The following is a 15,026-nucleotide window of genomic DNA, read 5'->3' on the forward strand; positions in this document are numbered from 1 at the left end:
CATTAGGTCCACAGAGGTGGAGCTGGACGTCATTTGGCTCTGCAGTGAGCAACACCACAACGTTGGGAATTTTATTGGGAATAAAAATGCCCGGTCTTTGCTGCCATCTACAGGATTCACGGCTTTAATGAGTGCGAAGGGAGAGGATCCTGTCAGGTGGCATTCAACTGAATGATTTCGACTCTCTAATGAACTCCGGAAAAACTAAGCGAGTTGGTTTTTTGAACATCGTTCACTGATGACTTTGTGCTTTTACATCAGTGAAAGCTCAGGCTGATTTTCAAAAGGGAAAACTGCTTATGCAAAAACCGCATTATGATGAAGACTATTCAGTAAAGTGTACTGATTTAGCTGTGCTTGAAACCATAATAAGCAAATTAACTAAATTGACCCAAATAATGACACGTATTATCTTAGATAATAACAGATAGTCTCATCTTATAGAACCACTTTTGGTTTTGTTTAATACACTGTTAACATTTTAGAAAGACTAAAATGAGAAGAATTAAACTTAGAATTCGTATCTATAAAAATATCGTTGTGTTAAAAAAAAAGAAAAAAAGACGACACAATTGGGTACAAAATGTATTTATATTATTATTATGATTATTGTTGTTAATTATTGTATTTTATAACATTTTGAGGTATAATGTAAACAGTAAAAAGAAAAGAAAAAGAATACGCGTTTATTTAATCCACAATCTCCATACCGGCGGACTCTCGTCACGGACCGAATACGCAGGAATAGATTGTGGATTAAAAATATGAAAATGCACGCATAGCATTGGCCAAGAGCCGTTTACTCGAGAATCGTTTGGAACGATTCAGACCGGTTTTGTGAACCGGTTGAAAAGATTCATTGAAACGATCTGAATCAAAATTGATTCGTTCCTTTCAGTATGGCTGATGCATTGTGGGATTGTAACGAATTGCATTGTGGGCTGGCACACCAACAATACTGGTGCTCTATACTTGCGCGCCTTTTTCGTTTCTGTAATGTTGAAATTATTATTAATGACAGCATAACTAATATAGTGCCTAGAAGGCTGTAGTAAATTTTAATCAGACATTCAATGCACAATGCCAAATTTTTGTGCCGCTCCCAACTGTACCAGGAAAAGCACCCAGTCCGATTTAGCTTTCTTTAGGTTTCCAAGGGATCCGGAGAGGTATGACTTTTTTTTTAAAGCTTCATAACACTATCACTGCCGTGCTGTGTTTAAATGCAGTTAATTTATTCTGACGACTTATATGAAACTAATTCTTCCTGGGAAAGGTAAGCCAAAGTTGCACCTGATGTTTTCTCAGTGCAGTTAGTGCATGTTGACATAATATGACACTTATCAGTGCTATTTACACGTCTGTCTGCGTCGATGTGATGTAATTTGCTGAAATATTTGGTGAATTTCAACAGAAGTTTAGTACCTAGTGAAGACAATTGATGTGCTTCTGAATTGAATTTCTGTTCTTTACTCTTTAGCTAAACTTTTTTCATTTTTAATGTAGATAGATGATTTGTATTGTAACTAATATTTACTTAAGAATATATAAAATATGCTTGTATTATTATATTAGTAATACTGTAGTGTTTTCTTGCAGGTGTTTGCCTCTCCTAACTTAAAGAAAACTTAACCTTTCACAATTTCAAATGCAAAAACACATTGTTAATCAAAATCCAGTGTTTGAATTGGAGAGGGACAAAAAAACATATGCCGTAGTTTTCATCAACAACATCAACAAAACATGTCCGTGTAAATGTCAAACTAAAATGTGTTGCAAGAAATGAATAATTGTTGATTTCATAAATCTGAACATGCTTCGTTGTGTATTTGCGCAGATGTAGGTTGTGGGTGGAGAACTGTCGGCGTGCAGATCTGGAGGAGAAAACGCCTGATCAGCTGAACAAGCACTACCGACTGTGTGCAAAGCACTTCGAACCGGCCATGATATGCAAAACTGTAATGCAAAATAGCAATGAGTTATCAGAATGTTTTATCATATTATCTAAATAGTTAAAATTCTGAGATGTTCTTTTTCTCTGTTGAATGTGTTTTTCAGAGCCCTTACAGGACAGTACTAAGGGACACTGCTATTCCCACGATTTTTGATTTAACCAGCCACCTCGGCAATCCTCACAGCAGACATCGCAAACGCATCAAAGTTCTGGTAGAATACTTTTTCTTTTTTTTTCAGGTGTTCTGATAAATATTCATATTCTACCATTGTGGATTCTTTTGAATCTTCTTCATTCCTTCTTTTGAATCTAAACTACATAATAATAACAGATTTTTTACAGTAAAGTATCATATTTCACATTATTAGTGATAAGTCAGTAAATGTAACATTATAAATCAGCTCAATAGTTATTCTATGTTTCTTATACAATTGTACTGAAGTAATTGAATAGTTTTACATTTAATATAAAATGTAACTTTTCATTCCTGTTTTCCTCAGACAGATGAAGAGGTTCGCAAAATCAAAGAAAGACGATGTAAGTAAGACATAATTGATTATTACTTGGCTCTCTGGAGTATTTGATTCTGATTGGTCAATTGGAACATTCAGCGGTCAGCCGACTCGTTCGCTCTTGTTCATACAAACGCAACTGCCGCCATCTTGTTCTCAGTTAAAGGGATACTCCACTTTTTTCGGAAATAGGCTCATTTTACAACTCCCCCAGAGTTAAACAGTTGAGTTTTACCGGGTCGAATCCATTCAGCCGATCTCCGGGTCTGGCGGTACCACTTTTAGCATAGCTTAGCATAGATCATTGAATCGGACAGGACCATTAGCATCTCTCTCAAAAAAATGAATCAAGAAACTTTGCTGCCGTACCATGGGTGCAGCAGGCGTAATGATATGACCCAGCGCCTAAAAATAGGTCTAATAGGTTAGACAAACTTAGTCCCGGTCACGTTGGAAGTTACCGAGCTGGGGACTATTTTCAGGCGCTGCGTCATATCATTACGCCTGCTGGACTCATGGTACGGCAGCAAAGTTTCTTGATTATTACGCAGGAATGAGAGTATAGTTCCTAGCCATATCAGCCTAGAAATTTTTTTTCGCAACTTTTCATTTTCCGTCGGTCTTAGTACACGATGTAACTACAGAAGAGTGAAGTTTTAAATAGGAAAAATATGAGAGATGCTAATGGTCCTGTCCGATTCAATGATCTATGCTAAGCTATGCTAAAAGTGGTACCGCCAGACCCGGAGTTCGGCTGAATGGATTCGAAAACGGTAAGACTCAACTGTTTAACTCTGGGGGAGTTGTAAAATGAGCCTATTTCCAAAAAAAGTGGAGTATCCCTTTAAAGTGAAAGTGTTTGTGTGTAGTGAAATATTGTTACAGTGTTTTTCTTCTTGCTAGGCCAATTACTTTGTAGGTTGTAAGATAATATACAAGACAAATTTCTACATATGTTTGCTTGGATCAACAATTACCCAATTTATTTTGTAATATTGACCGTTTGACTGTACGTTAACCCTTACTTTACTGATTAATGTTTGTGATTTTATCTCTTTAGTGGAGTCTTCAATCGAACAACTGCTCTCGAAAAAAGACTGTGATGCTCAAGATGACAGCGAGACCACTGACGACGTCCCTCAACTGACGCCCGAACAAAAAGACCTGAGAGATTTCTTAAGATCTTCGTTTGAAGTCATGGTTTTGATAGGAAGGCAAAACTTTCCATTCAGTTGCAGTGCAGGAGAAGATGAGATTAGCTCTAAGGAGGAGGAACGGCTCTTCTCGACAGGTACCTTTCAGGCACTAATTGAGAACCGTATCAATGCGGGCGATGAGTTTCTTGGAAGGAGGTTCGAGGCAGCGGCTGTTAATGAGGACTATTGCCCGGCTGTTCAGCAGAAGCAGCTGCTGGAGGTCTGCGAGAGATGCGTCCGTGAAGAGATCCTTCAACAAGTCAGAGAATGTCGCTTCTTTTCGATCGTCACAGGGGAGTTAGTGGACTTCCCAGAGGGAGAACACCTGCCTGTATTCCTGCGCTTTGTAGACCAAGCCAACACTCTTCGAGAAGAATTCATAGAGTTCCTCTCATTTGAAGGAGAGGAGGTTGCTGTCGCTGAGAGATTGGAGACTCAGTTGACGAAGGGATGGGGCCTGAGTATGGAAAACTGCAGAGGACAAGCGCATGCGGGATCTGGTATACTTGGGACAAAGATGAAGGTCATCGCTGCCCAGCTCAAGGAGAAATATCCCATGGCGGTGATCACGCCCACTTCCACCTGTGCACTTAATGTTCATCTTGCTAATGGCATGCCGATGACCGGAGTGCAAGTCGTGATGTCAGTTCTGAAAAAGACGAATGCGTTTTTTAAAACATCTCCGTTGCTGCAGACCGAACTCGATAACGCTCTATCCATCCTGTGTCAGGGAGACACGGAAAAAGAAAACCTTCTCAAAGAGGGCTCGCGTTCAACCTGGACCGATCTTCATAATGTGTTCGAGATGGCCGTCGATTTGATGGAGCCGCTTCTGCTGTGCATGGACAGCATACATGACAATGAGGATCTGAAGTGGAACGACCAAATCACCAATGATGCTTACGCTATTTCAGAGGCCTTGGCGGACTTTGAGTTCATCGTGACTTTGGTTATTTTGAAGAACGCCCTGTCTTTCACGAGGGCTTTTGGTAAGAACTTACAAGGAGAGACCATTGATGTGTTTTTCGCTGCCAACAGCCTGACAGCAGTACTGCATTCTTTGCACGAGGTATCGGACAATCTGGAAGTATACCACGAATTCTGGTTTGAAGAGGCTGTCAGTTTGGCGACTGCAATGGAGATCCCTGTCAAAGTCCCGAGGTTGTTTCTTCGGAAGCAACAGGCAGTAAAGACCATGGAAATCCAGGCGGAGTCGTTCTTTAAAGAGTATCTTACGCTGCCGGTTATGGAGTACATCACGCAGGAGGTCAAGGACATCTTCTCTGAGAATCATCTCAAGGCGCTCAAGTGCTTGTCTCTTGTACCCGCGGTCATGGGCCAAATGAGGTTCAATACTTCCGAGGAGACCCATGCGGACATGTACAGGGGCGATCTGCCCCATCCAGACACATTGCCGGCTGAACTGCATTGTTGGAGGATAAAATGGAAACACAGAGGCAAGGAAGTAAGTTTGCCATGCACCATTCACGAAACCCTTCAGCACTCCGATGTGAAGTTCTTCCCAAATGTTAATGCGTTTTTGAAAATATTAGCCACGTTGCCGGTGCTGAAGCTTGATGGGAGTCACGGTGAAACTGCCCAAAGACGCTTACAGGCTTACCTCACAGACACTGCGGTAAACCAAAGGTGTAAGAATCTGGCTGGGCTAAACATCAATTACCATATAAAGACAGACCTGGAAGAAATGGTTCAGTGTTATATAAAAAGTTACCCAGAAGAAAGTGAGAGTGATTAACCGGTAAAACACATAGACTCTCCAAAGTATCAACTGCAAAAATATTTGAGCTGGAAATGTGATGTTGGTTTGCATAACATTTTGTAAGTTCCCTTTGCTTTTCGTCATGATGCCAATTGTTTATTTTCATGTCTTTTCCCCCCTGGAGAAATATAGAGCTATTTTTACATTTGTGAGGACCGTCAAAAAGATTCACCATGTAAGTATCTACGTCAAGATGTGGTCTTGCTTTGTTTCGTTTGCTTGACTGACTAGTGTGAAGCTGGACTGATAAAAGACAAAACTGACATACATTGAAAATCAACTATTAAAGACAAGTTTGTGTTTGTATAAACTGGTCCAAAGGGTAAATTAAATAAAAACACTTTCGATGCTGTCTTCTACAATGATGTCAATTCTTTGCACTGCCACAATCATACATTATTGCAGTTACTGTATATATTTACTTGGCAACACTTTACAGTAAGATCCCATTAGTTAACGTGTAACGTGTTAATCTTTGTTAGCATTACTTAATAAACATTTGTTTATTGTTAGTTTGTGTTAGATCAAGTCCATTAAATAAAATGATTTTAATAACGTAAATGGTAGCAAACAATAACATAATTTTAATAACGTAAAAAGTAAATTTTGAAATTAAAATGAACTAAGATTAATAAATGCATTAGAAGTGTTTTTCATTGTTAGTTAATGCCGTTAATCACTTACAAGAAAATATGTGACTACATTTCTGCCATCTGTCATTAATAACATTTTGTGAAAATACATAAGCATAGCCTGTTGACATTATGCCTAATTAAATCATGTTTGTCTTTCATAATATTTAGTAAAATATTAAGTAAACCTTATAAAACCTATTTGCAATGCAAATTCTAAATGCATATCATAAATTGTAAAGTAATGTTTAAGCATAATAATGCATGAATAACATCTGTTGCTCTTTGTATAGTTGATTCACCTTTGGTCCTCAAGAGAGCTGCATTTGTATAAAATCATGCAAGTTGGAACTACTTGGGTTTCAAAAAAGACTTATGCATGAGGGCTTGCAAAAAAAAAAAAAATTCATTCAATCACCAAGAAGCTGCTGCCGATTTAATACAAATCTCAAATAGACAGCACTTCTAGCGCACAGGGAGATTCAAGTGGATTTGTATCCATGCGCATGTAAATTTAAAACATGAAAAAAGCAAAAAGTACACTGTTGTATTGTCATTCTATCTTATCATCCAACTGCGGGTTAGAAGGAAAAGGCAGCAGGCCAAACAGTGTGCATGCTATATCACTTTGAAAGGCTTGAATTAAGGTTTCTGATATCAGGTTTTTCCTCACTTGTCACTTTAAGTCTACTTCTGGAATATCTGACATAATATTTTAATTGAGGTAAGGTGTTATACTTTCCAATTTGGCCATTCAATCAATGTTTAACGATGCAAAAGCTGCATTGAGCTCACCATGCGAGAGTGCCCCACCCCATGGGCTACAATACACACATGCACAACACATACTGCAATCATTGCATGTACCACTAGATGGTATGTTATACACATGCACGAATGAAACAAAGGAAACTGGATGTAGCTTCAATAATACTGGGTGGGTCCAATATTAACCCCAACTTACAAAAACACATGCACTCAGTTGTAAGTGCTGGAATTTTCACAGAGTATCTTCCAAATTGCATTTAAATCAAATTGGAAAACGGATACCAACCACCACTGACTTCTAAATTTCCCTAAGCTAAGAGAGCACATAGTATTTGGATTGACCAATAAAACTGGAGCTTTTAAAAAGTTAAAGAGAAAGCATGTTTTATTCATAGTCATAATTGTAACTGTAAACAAAGAGTCAAAATTTGCTTAATTGATCAGTTGTACCCAATAGAAAGCTGCAAACAATACAATAGCAATTTTATATTGATATAGCCTAATCATGAATTAATCGTAACAATCATTCGATTACAATAACTTAGACATTGTAACACATTATTACATTATTACACATGTTTAAGTGTAGCCAATTGTGCTCATGACATAAGACAATCAATAATTGCCATCAATAGACTATTTTAATAATGCATGAATCAAATCTGTTTTATTTTTTGTTTTTTTTTACTAAAATACACCACCAACTCTTTTTAGACCCCTAGTAACCAATGCAATATATACATACGGGTCTTCAGATCAACAAGTTCCAGAATCATGTAGCGTTTGCAGTGGGTGGAGGATGCGCGATGTGTGTCAGTCTTGAAATGGTTAAACGAGCGGCGTCTCCACCCGATGCTGTCCAGACGCTGATGGCTGCAGGTGATAGTTCACTCCGCACATCACGACCGGGGCGGTGTCTTTGTCTTACAGCTGTCAATGAAGTCGGCTGGACGGTGTCTTCGCTTCGCTCTAAAGAAACATTTCATTTGTAACTGAAAGAAAACAATCGCGTCGAAATTACTTAGCCGCAAGTGCGCAAGCGCGTGCGCTACGATACAGAGGATTTCAAGAGTCTGGAAGCATTTCTCGCATCACAAGGAGCATTCATAGGAAGAAGCATCGCTCTCCTGATACAATTTTTGATTGTGTGCGTTGCATTCCTCATTTCTGAGTTTTTTCTCTTCAGATTCAAGCCTTCGCCTCGTCGTTATCGATCATGGCATGGCCCTGTATAACCAGGGCTTGCTGCATCAACCGCTTCTGGAGTGAGTTGGACAAAGGTGACATTGCAGTGCCTTTGGTTTTCACGAAGTATTCAGACGTGGCCGAGGTGCAACATCTGCACCCTCAACCCAAAGCAATAATATCACAGAAGCCGGTCACCACAGAAGCTCAACCTGCCCATAGCGCTCAGCAGGAGGCGTCGGCCAGAGCGACTCACGCCGCTCCTGATGCCGCAGCATCATCATCTCAAGATGGGTCAGGCGCTTCTGTGATGCGCGAGGATTTCAGAGCCTGGAGTGTGCGTCCGGAACGAAGCTGCAAACCCAGAAACGACTATCAGCCATCAAAGACCCCTTTCAACAACGTCACTCAGTACCAGAAAGATTATAAAGCGTGGCCCATTCCGAAAAAAGGGGATCATCCGTGGATTCCCAAAACCACTTCTGCTGCGCCCTGTAAGGCCGAGGAGGGCAAGGTCTCCAAAAAGGAGCAGGCCACTTCTGAGGTTGAAACCGGTGTGGAAAAATGTGAGATTGAGGAAAAGCAGCATGAAAAAGAAAGTGCTAAAGAAAGTAGAAAGAAGTTAGACAAAAAAGAGCACGAGGGGAACAAATTGGAGCAAAATGTTTCAGTGGAGGGGAAGAGGAGGTCAGCTGCAGATGCTCTCAACAGGCAGATCAAGCAGGAAGTCACATCTGGAAGCTCATATAGGTAACTATTTCATTTTGTGTTTCATTTGTATGCAGTTAACAACTTTCTGATTGGTGTCTGTCAAACAAACCTGATTAAGAAAGTTCATGTCAGTATTCATATATTTTCTTCTTATTTTTTTATTATTAATAGACTGATATTAGAATAATATATGAATCGTACAATATTTAGCTGCTTTGAGAATATTGGACGATAACCGACTTACAGAACATTCTAGGAAGATTTATGGTTGCAAAAATAAAACCTAAATATAACCATTAGAGAATGTACTGAATGTTTCTTCAGGTGCAACGTTAATGAAAGGCTCATTTTTGGTTACCAATAAGAGCCTAGAGAACATATAGAATGTTATTGTTTGCCCCCCCCCCCCCAACATCTGTCAACAATGCTCTTGTCAACTGATTAAATAAAACAATTTTTTTAATTTTGAGTAAATATAAACAAAAAACTATGTGTTCTTTGCATTTATTTATTGTGTGCTTCCTTCAAATATTTCTTGATTACCATTAAATGATGATATTGATGATGTAGGTTACCCAAAATCAACTCCCTTGTTGGGTCTGTATAGTATAGCCAATGTTACATTCAAGAGACTTAATCCTATATAGATCCATTTTTGCACTAGTTTGTACATAGACACAAAGCTGTAACCAAATATTGAGATTTGGGAGAACCAAAAGTAGAACTGGTCATTAAAAACCCCTCACTGATCATCCACTGATCTGATTATTTGCTACTTTTCTATTTTTACATAAAAACAAGCCTATCAGATCACTGTAACCATGTAGCCTCTGAAACAGAAGATTTTATCAATGAACCTTATGTAAGAGCAAGATGTAAGGTGAGATTTAGATCCAGTCTTTGAAAAATATCACCAGTCATCAGTGGAAAGCCTCTGAGGCTTTTCAGCCTGAAATATGTTGAGTCATTCTTGAGTTTTCAGATCATTTTGTGCACACTCACTCTACTTTCATAAAACAGATGCACCTCAATGTCTCTGATTTCTTTACAACCCTTATGAAAAGAAAATATGTTTCCCTCTCTCTCTCTATATATAATTGATCAATATATTAAATGGATTAACAGTATATTTGATATATTCTTATATTTTTTTATAATTTACAATATAAATGTTAAATATTTTCAAGCTAATTATCAAAAGCACACCTGCATGTACTCAAGTATTTAGCCAAGAGACTATCACGGTGCTGAGGAGTGCACAGTCATCACTTTTAAAATATAGTAAATACAGTCTTAATGAAATTTGGCCAATTGCAACCGAACCACAGGCTTTACTCTTCAGCACAATGGTAACCCCAAAAACTCAGATATACAAGAAAACCGTTTAAATTCCAAAATAATACAGCATTAAACACTAACAGATCTCCCCCTATATTAACACATTAAATAACATTTAATTTTAACATTTGCTCTCCTTTAACAGTCAGAAGCAAAGCATGCTGGGAACAAGAAATCTATTGTTACTCATTCCGGGAATGTGTGTGTATACATTTATATGGGAATATGTGCAATATATGTGCACAATAAAGAATAAAACTTAGTGAATATTACATGTAATGCTATTTTTGTCTTCATTTATAAATATTTGATATGTATTAATATATAGCCATACATGGTCCATGCATATATTGCATATTGAAAAATATATGCACTAGTTTCTCAAATATGGAAATATATTATGTAATAAATCGCATTATATTTCGCAGTATATTCCCATATATTTTTGTTCCGTAAGTGAAGGCATCAGTTTGATGCTGAATGTTAACTTTACTCTCTTTAAATAGTCCAGAGCCTCTCAACTATTGATGTCAACTAAATAAAGTATATGTATATTGCCACATGGTTGCTGATCTTTTGTCAGGTTATTGGTCTTCTAACAATGAACCATTAACCATATTTGATTACTCTGCCCTCATGTATATGTATAATTATAAAAGCCTAGCATTCATTTTAAAAAACGACTTTGTTTGTTTCTCCAGGACGGAGTTCAAGGCTTACACAGATGTCAAACCAGTGAAACTCATCAAAGCGAAATCTCAGTACAAACCCCTAGTGGAGGAAAAGACCAACCTGGAGACCAGTTACAGCTCCACCTTTAAAGGAGAGCAGGGCAAACCTCAGGCCACAGACAACAAGCTGGTGGACCGCCGTCGGATACGAAGCCTGTACAGTGAACCGAGCAAAGAGTCCAGCAAGGTATGATGTTTTTTCAGGTCATCAGGTTATGTTGCCATGTTGCCCGGTTTTATTACCATATCAATGAAATCAACAGCTCCAGATATGAGCGTAATCATCAACAATTTAATTACACTGTGAGGGATAAAACTGTAATACTTTCTAAATATGGGGCTCCAACATTTGTGAGTCTAATGCTGTCAATTCTTAAAGGTATAGTTCACCCATCATTTTACTCACCCTCATAACAGTCCATGCAGTATAACTTTAGTATTATTTATAAACTATTATAGAACTTATTTATATTTTGATTTGTTGTGTTTAGTTTTAGTAATCTCTATGGAAGCTTGTTTCTGCCACTGAAAAAAGAAGGTAATTGTGATTTTTTTTTTTTAATCTCGCAATTCTGACTTTTCTTGCAGTTACGAGTTTATATCACGCAATTGTGAATTATAAAGTCAGAATTGCGAGATATAAACTTGCAATTGCAAAAAAAGTCAGAATTGCGAGATATAAACTCGCATTTGCGAGAAAAAAAAATCAGAATTGCAAGATATAAACAGAAAAAAATCTAAATTGCGGGATATAAATTTACAATTGCGAGTTTATATCTTTCAATTCTGACTTTATAACTCGCAACTGCGATTTCATATCTCTCTCTTTTTTCTCTCACAGTTGCGAGTTTAGATCTCAGAATTAGGAGAAAAAAAAGTCCGAATTGTGAGTTAAAAGTCGCAATTATCTTTTAATGTTTTTTTTATTCTATGGCAGAAATAAGCTTCCACAAATCTCAGGGCTTCAACATACACTTATTTTAATTTTAGTTAGTTGCTACGGCAATATTTCAATTTTTTTTACATGAATTGTTTCAGTTTTAGTTAACAATAACAACACTGATTCCACAACTTATTTTCTTAGTAGACATTTTGAAGAATTGTTCTGTTCCCATTTGACATTCAATTAGCCCCCATTGAACTAGAACTTTCCAGCTTTAAAAGAAAGCAAAAACACAATAAAAGTGTCTCTTAAGACTTTTGATGTCTTATGATAGTTTCATGTGACAAAACAGACTGACATTAGATAATCTTCTCATCTTGTGAGCTGTTAACTGGATGGTGGATCAAACGATTCATTAAAAATATCAGACGATTCGTTCACAGATCAGTCAACAGGAGCTTTATTACAGAAACATTCGAACTCAGATCCTATCTGTTTAGTAACCATGGTAATTTCACTTGTGAAACAGAACGTCCTCCACAGAAGAAAGTCATACAGGTTTGGAACGACTTGAGGGTGAATAAATAATAATAGAATTATTCCTTTTAATATAAAAGCAAATATGTTGCAAGACGACAATTTTGTAGTGTTTCTGTGCATGTAATGTGTTGATGTAGCCCCTGCCTCTCTCACTCTCATAGGACTGTTCTGACAGTGACAGCAGCTCTGTTCTGTAGTCAGGTGTGTTCAGTGATTCTTTTGGACAGCATGGATCTAGAGTGTTTCACCATACAGCTGCACCATCACAGAGATCCTCAGTGGGACAGATTCTGATTAAATCCTCCTCACAATGAGGATTTGCTCAACACTATGCCTTTTTTTATTTTTTTGCATGAAACTAGTATCTTCACTATCAAGAGGGGCTATTTGGCTTCCATTGTAACTGAATGCAAATGATTTACGCGAGGTTACTGGCTTCAGAAACATATGCCAAAAGATACTAATAGGTTTCCACTCCATTAGTATCGAAAGTAAGCTCACACTGATCACTGCGATCATGCTATTGTGCAAGGCGTTTGAATGAAGTGCGATCTTGCAAAATAGCAGAAATTCTCCATTATTGGAAAGTATAGGTAAACGGGGATTAATCACAAATTATATATGTTATATATAAACTTTTGTGACAAGTTTTGAACTGCATCTCTTATTTTGAGTATGCAGAACAAATCACCTCTTGTTTTGAACACATCATCTACATTTAATAGGGCCTGAAAATCACATTCTAACACACATTTCTGTCATGAGATAACTAACTTGGATGCCACTATACTAATTGAAACATTTTTTTTTATTTTTTTATTGACGTTTTAAATGTACTGGAGGGCCAATGATTTTGTTTCTACTGTAAATTACACACTTTTGCTGTTTATTTATTTGTTTCCTAACCGTATGGTGCTAATATAATGCAAAGATACAGTAAAAACAGTAATATTATACTTCAAAATAACTGTTTCTTATTATAGCATTCTTTTGTGAATAAAAAGTTAGAAAGTAAAGAAATAGTTTGTAAAATTATAAATGTTTTTAATGTCACTTTTGATCAGTTGAACATGTCTTTCTTTTTTTTTTTTACTCTAACTGACCCCAAACTTTTGAACTGTAGTGTATATGGTGAACGTAATATTTTAAAAAACTTAAAACGAACATTAACGGTTAAATATATAATAGGCACGTGCTGTTTTGCAGATTTGAATAATGCACCAAAATTATCTCTTTTTTTTGTTCCTGTAGGTGGAGAGGCATCATTTATCACTTTCCAAGCCAAAAAAGACAACAAGCCATAGCAAAACAGTGAAAAGAGCAAAGGAGAAGCCAATCGCTGGGAGTCAAGCTGCCAAGAAGAAAACTTCAGTGAGCAACCAGGAGCCAAAGCCAGAGGGAGGGGTCACCAAGAAAAGCAAAGAAATGATCAACAGACTAGCCGAGGCAAAAGATTAAGTGCACTTTTGTGTTTGGGGGGGGGGGGGGGGGGGGGGGGGGTTGAGGAGGCTATAATATGGAATAGAGGACTCTCATCCCCATGTTCATGACCTTACTCTAATGGCCCGACTCTGATGGTGTCTTTACCTACGTATTGTAGTAGATCAAGGCTTGTCTGCTTGATTTGTCTTGACTGTGCGGCCACTGTCCTGTCTATTACGAATCTATCTTTGCTTTTGCCCCGCATCTGGCTCCCTTTCCATGTACATCAATAGCTTTCTCTGTGGCAAAGATGATTACCGGATCCTTGTTGCATGCTGCCTCTGAGCAAATGGCCATAAGCCTTATTATATAAGATAAGGGTTTTGCTTTATCTTGCATTGAAAGATATTTACTGGTTGTTTCTTTCAAGCAATCTCATTTAATGTGATATGGACTTCATTTGAAGTATATGGACCACTCTAATTAGATGCACCAATAGCCATAATATTTTTCACAACACATTCAGATTATAGCAATATTATATGCCTCACTTACGGACACAAGAATGTCTAAAAATCTCAAACCGCATGTTTAAAGATTGTGTGACAGTGTTACACTGGAAATTAGCAGGAGCTTCACGAGTCAACAAGTGCACCATGTTTAGCAAATGAACACGATTTAGATTCAAAATGAGTATTTCAGTACTTTCAACAACAGTGCCAGTCACCAGGCATGGTCTCTCTTAAAGTGTGATTGTTACCTTGTAGTGTAGAGCATTATGCTATGGACACATATTTACGCTCAGCTTGCTCTGCTCTCAATAAAGCAACATTCAGATGTGATCTCATATGCTCCATGCAATGTAATACAGAGAATTTGCTGATGTAAACCTTAAAAAACTGCCTGCTTTCCTTGCATTTTAATTTTGATGATTGAATTGGGAAGAATGCTGCTAACCATACAGCTGAGGTCCATGCGATTGACAGACAGAAGCATGCCCATCCTAGTCATCTGTATGTTAAACATCATTCTGACCCGATCTGTTTTGTGAGCGTGGTCCAGGAGGGGTGAGAGCCCTCTCAGTGTAAATCTACAGCCTCTTGGTTCTGAGCTTCTCCTGGGTTGTCCTACACGTGCTGTGCACACCATTCTAGGTGCTATCCTCAAGCTATGCTTTCCATAACAGTAGTGCCTGTATATTGAGCAACATAGGGCCATCAGATGTCCAAGTGGTAATTCTAAGTGTGATGTGTATGTTGTGAGCTTGCATTGAATGAAATTGATTAAAATCATTAAATAAATACATTTGTGATGTGTTTTGTTTCATTAAACTTTAAAGGTTGATCAATCTATTAATAGAAAAGCCTTTTCTGG

General features: G+C 37.7%; 2 protein-coding genes across 3 annotated transcripts; both read left to right on the forward strand.

The window, feature by feature from the left end:
- The first annotated feature begins 861 nt into the window (after positions 1-861).
- Positions 862-5,802, forward strand: thap12b (THAP domain containing 12b). The gene is made up of 5 exons (XM_084418683.1): positions 862-1,169; positions 1,838-1,958; positions 2,059-2,166; positions 2,455-2,491; positions 3,527-5,802. The coding sequence occupies exons 1-5, from the start codon at positions 1,081-1,083 to the stop codon at positions 5,416-5,418; spliced, it is 2,247 nt and encodes a 748-aa protein (XP_084274809.1). The 5' UTR covers positions 862-1,080; the 3' UTR covers positions 5,419-5,802.
- A 1,805-nt stretch (positions 5,803-7,607) lies between these two features.
- Positions 7,608-14,946, forward strand: map6b (microtubule-associated protein 6b). 2 transcript variants are annotated; one of them, XM_084418934.1, is made up of 4 exons: positions 7,609-7,721; positions 8,029-8,777; positions 10,778-10,994; positions 13,482-13,717. In XM_084418934.1, the coding sequence occupies exons 2-4, from the start codon at positions 8,059-8,061 to the stop codon at positions 13,686-13,688; spliced, it is 1,143 nt and encodes a 380-aa protein (XP_084275060.1). In that variant the 5' UTR covers positions 7,609-7,721; positions 8,029-8,058; the 3' UTR covers positions 13,689-13,717. The 2 variants fall into 2 exon arrangements, with proteins under 2 accessions (XP_084275059.1, XP_084275060.1); XM_084418933.1 differs by having other exon boundaries at positions 7,608-8,777; positions 13,482-14,946.
- The last annotated feature ends 80 nt before the right edge of the window (positions 14,947-15,026 follow it).

Source organism: Rutilus rutilus (genome assembly GCF_951802725.1).
Source record: "Rutilus rutilus genome assembly, chromosome: 9".
Taxonomy (NCBI): Eukaryota; Metazoa; Chordata; class Actinopteri; order Cypriniformes; family Leuciscidae; genus Rutilus; species Rutilus rutilus.

Coding starts and splice junctions, on each gene's coding strand:
- thap12b (XM_084418683.1), top strand. CDS start 1,081: ATGCCAAATTTTTGTGCCGCTCCCAACTGTACCAGGAAAAGCACCCAG. Junction 1,170..1,837: donor TTTCCAAGGGATCCGGAGAG/GTATGACTTTTT, acceptor GTATTTGCGCAG/ATGTAGGTTGTGGGTGGAGA. Junction 2,167..2,454: donor GCAAACGCATCAAAGTTCTG/GTAGAATACTTT, acceptor TGTTTTCCTCAG/ACAGATGAAGAGGTTCGCAA.
- map6b (XM_084418933.1), top strand. CDS start 8,059: ATGGCATGGCCCTGTATAACCAGGGCTTGCTGCATCAACCGCTTCTGG. Junction 8,778..10,777: donor ACATCTGGAAGCTCATATAG/GTAACTATTTCA, acceptor TTGTTTCTCCAG/GACGGAGTTCAAGGCTTACA. Junction 10,995..13,481: donor CGAGCAAAGAGTCCAGCAAG/GTATGATGTTTT, acceptor TTGTTCCTGTAG/GTGGAGAGGCATCATTTATC.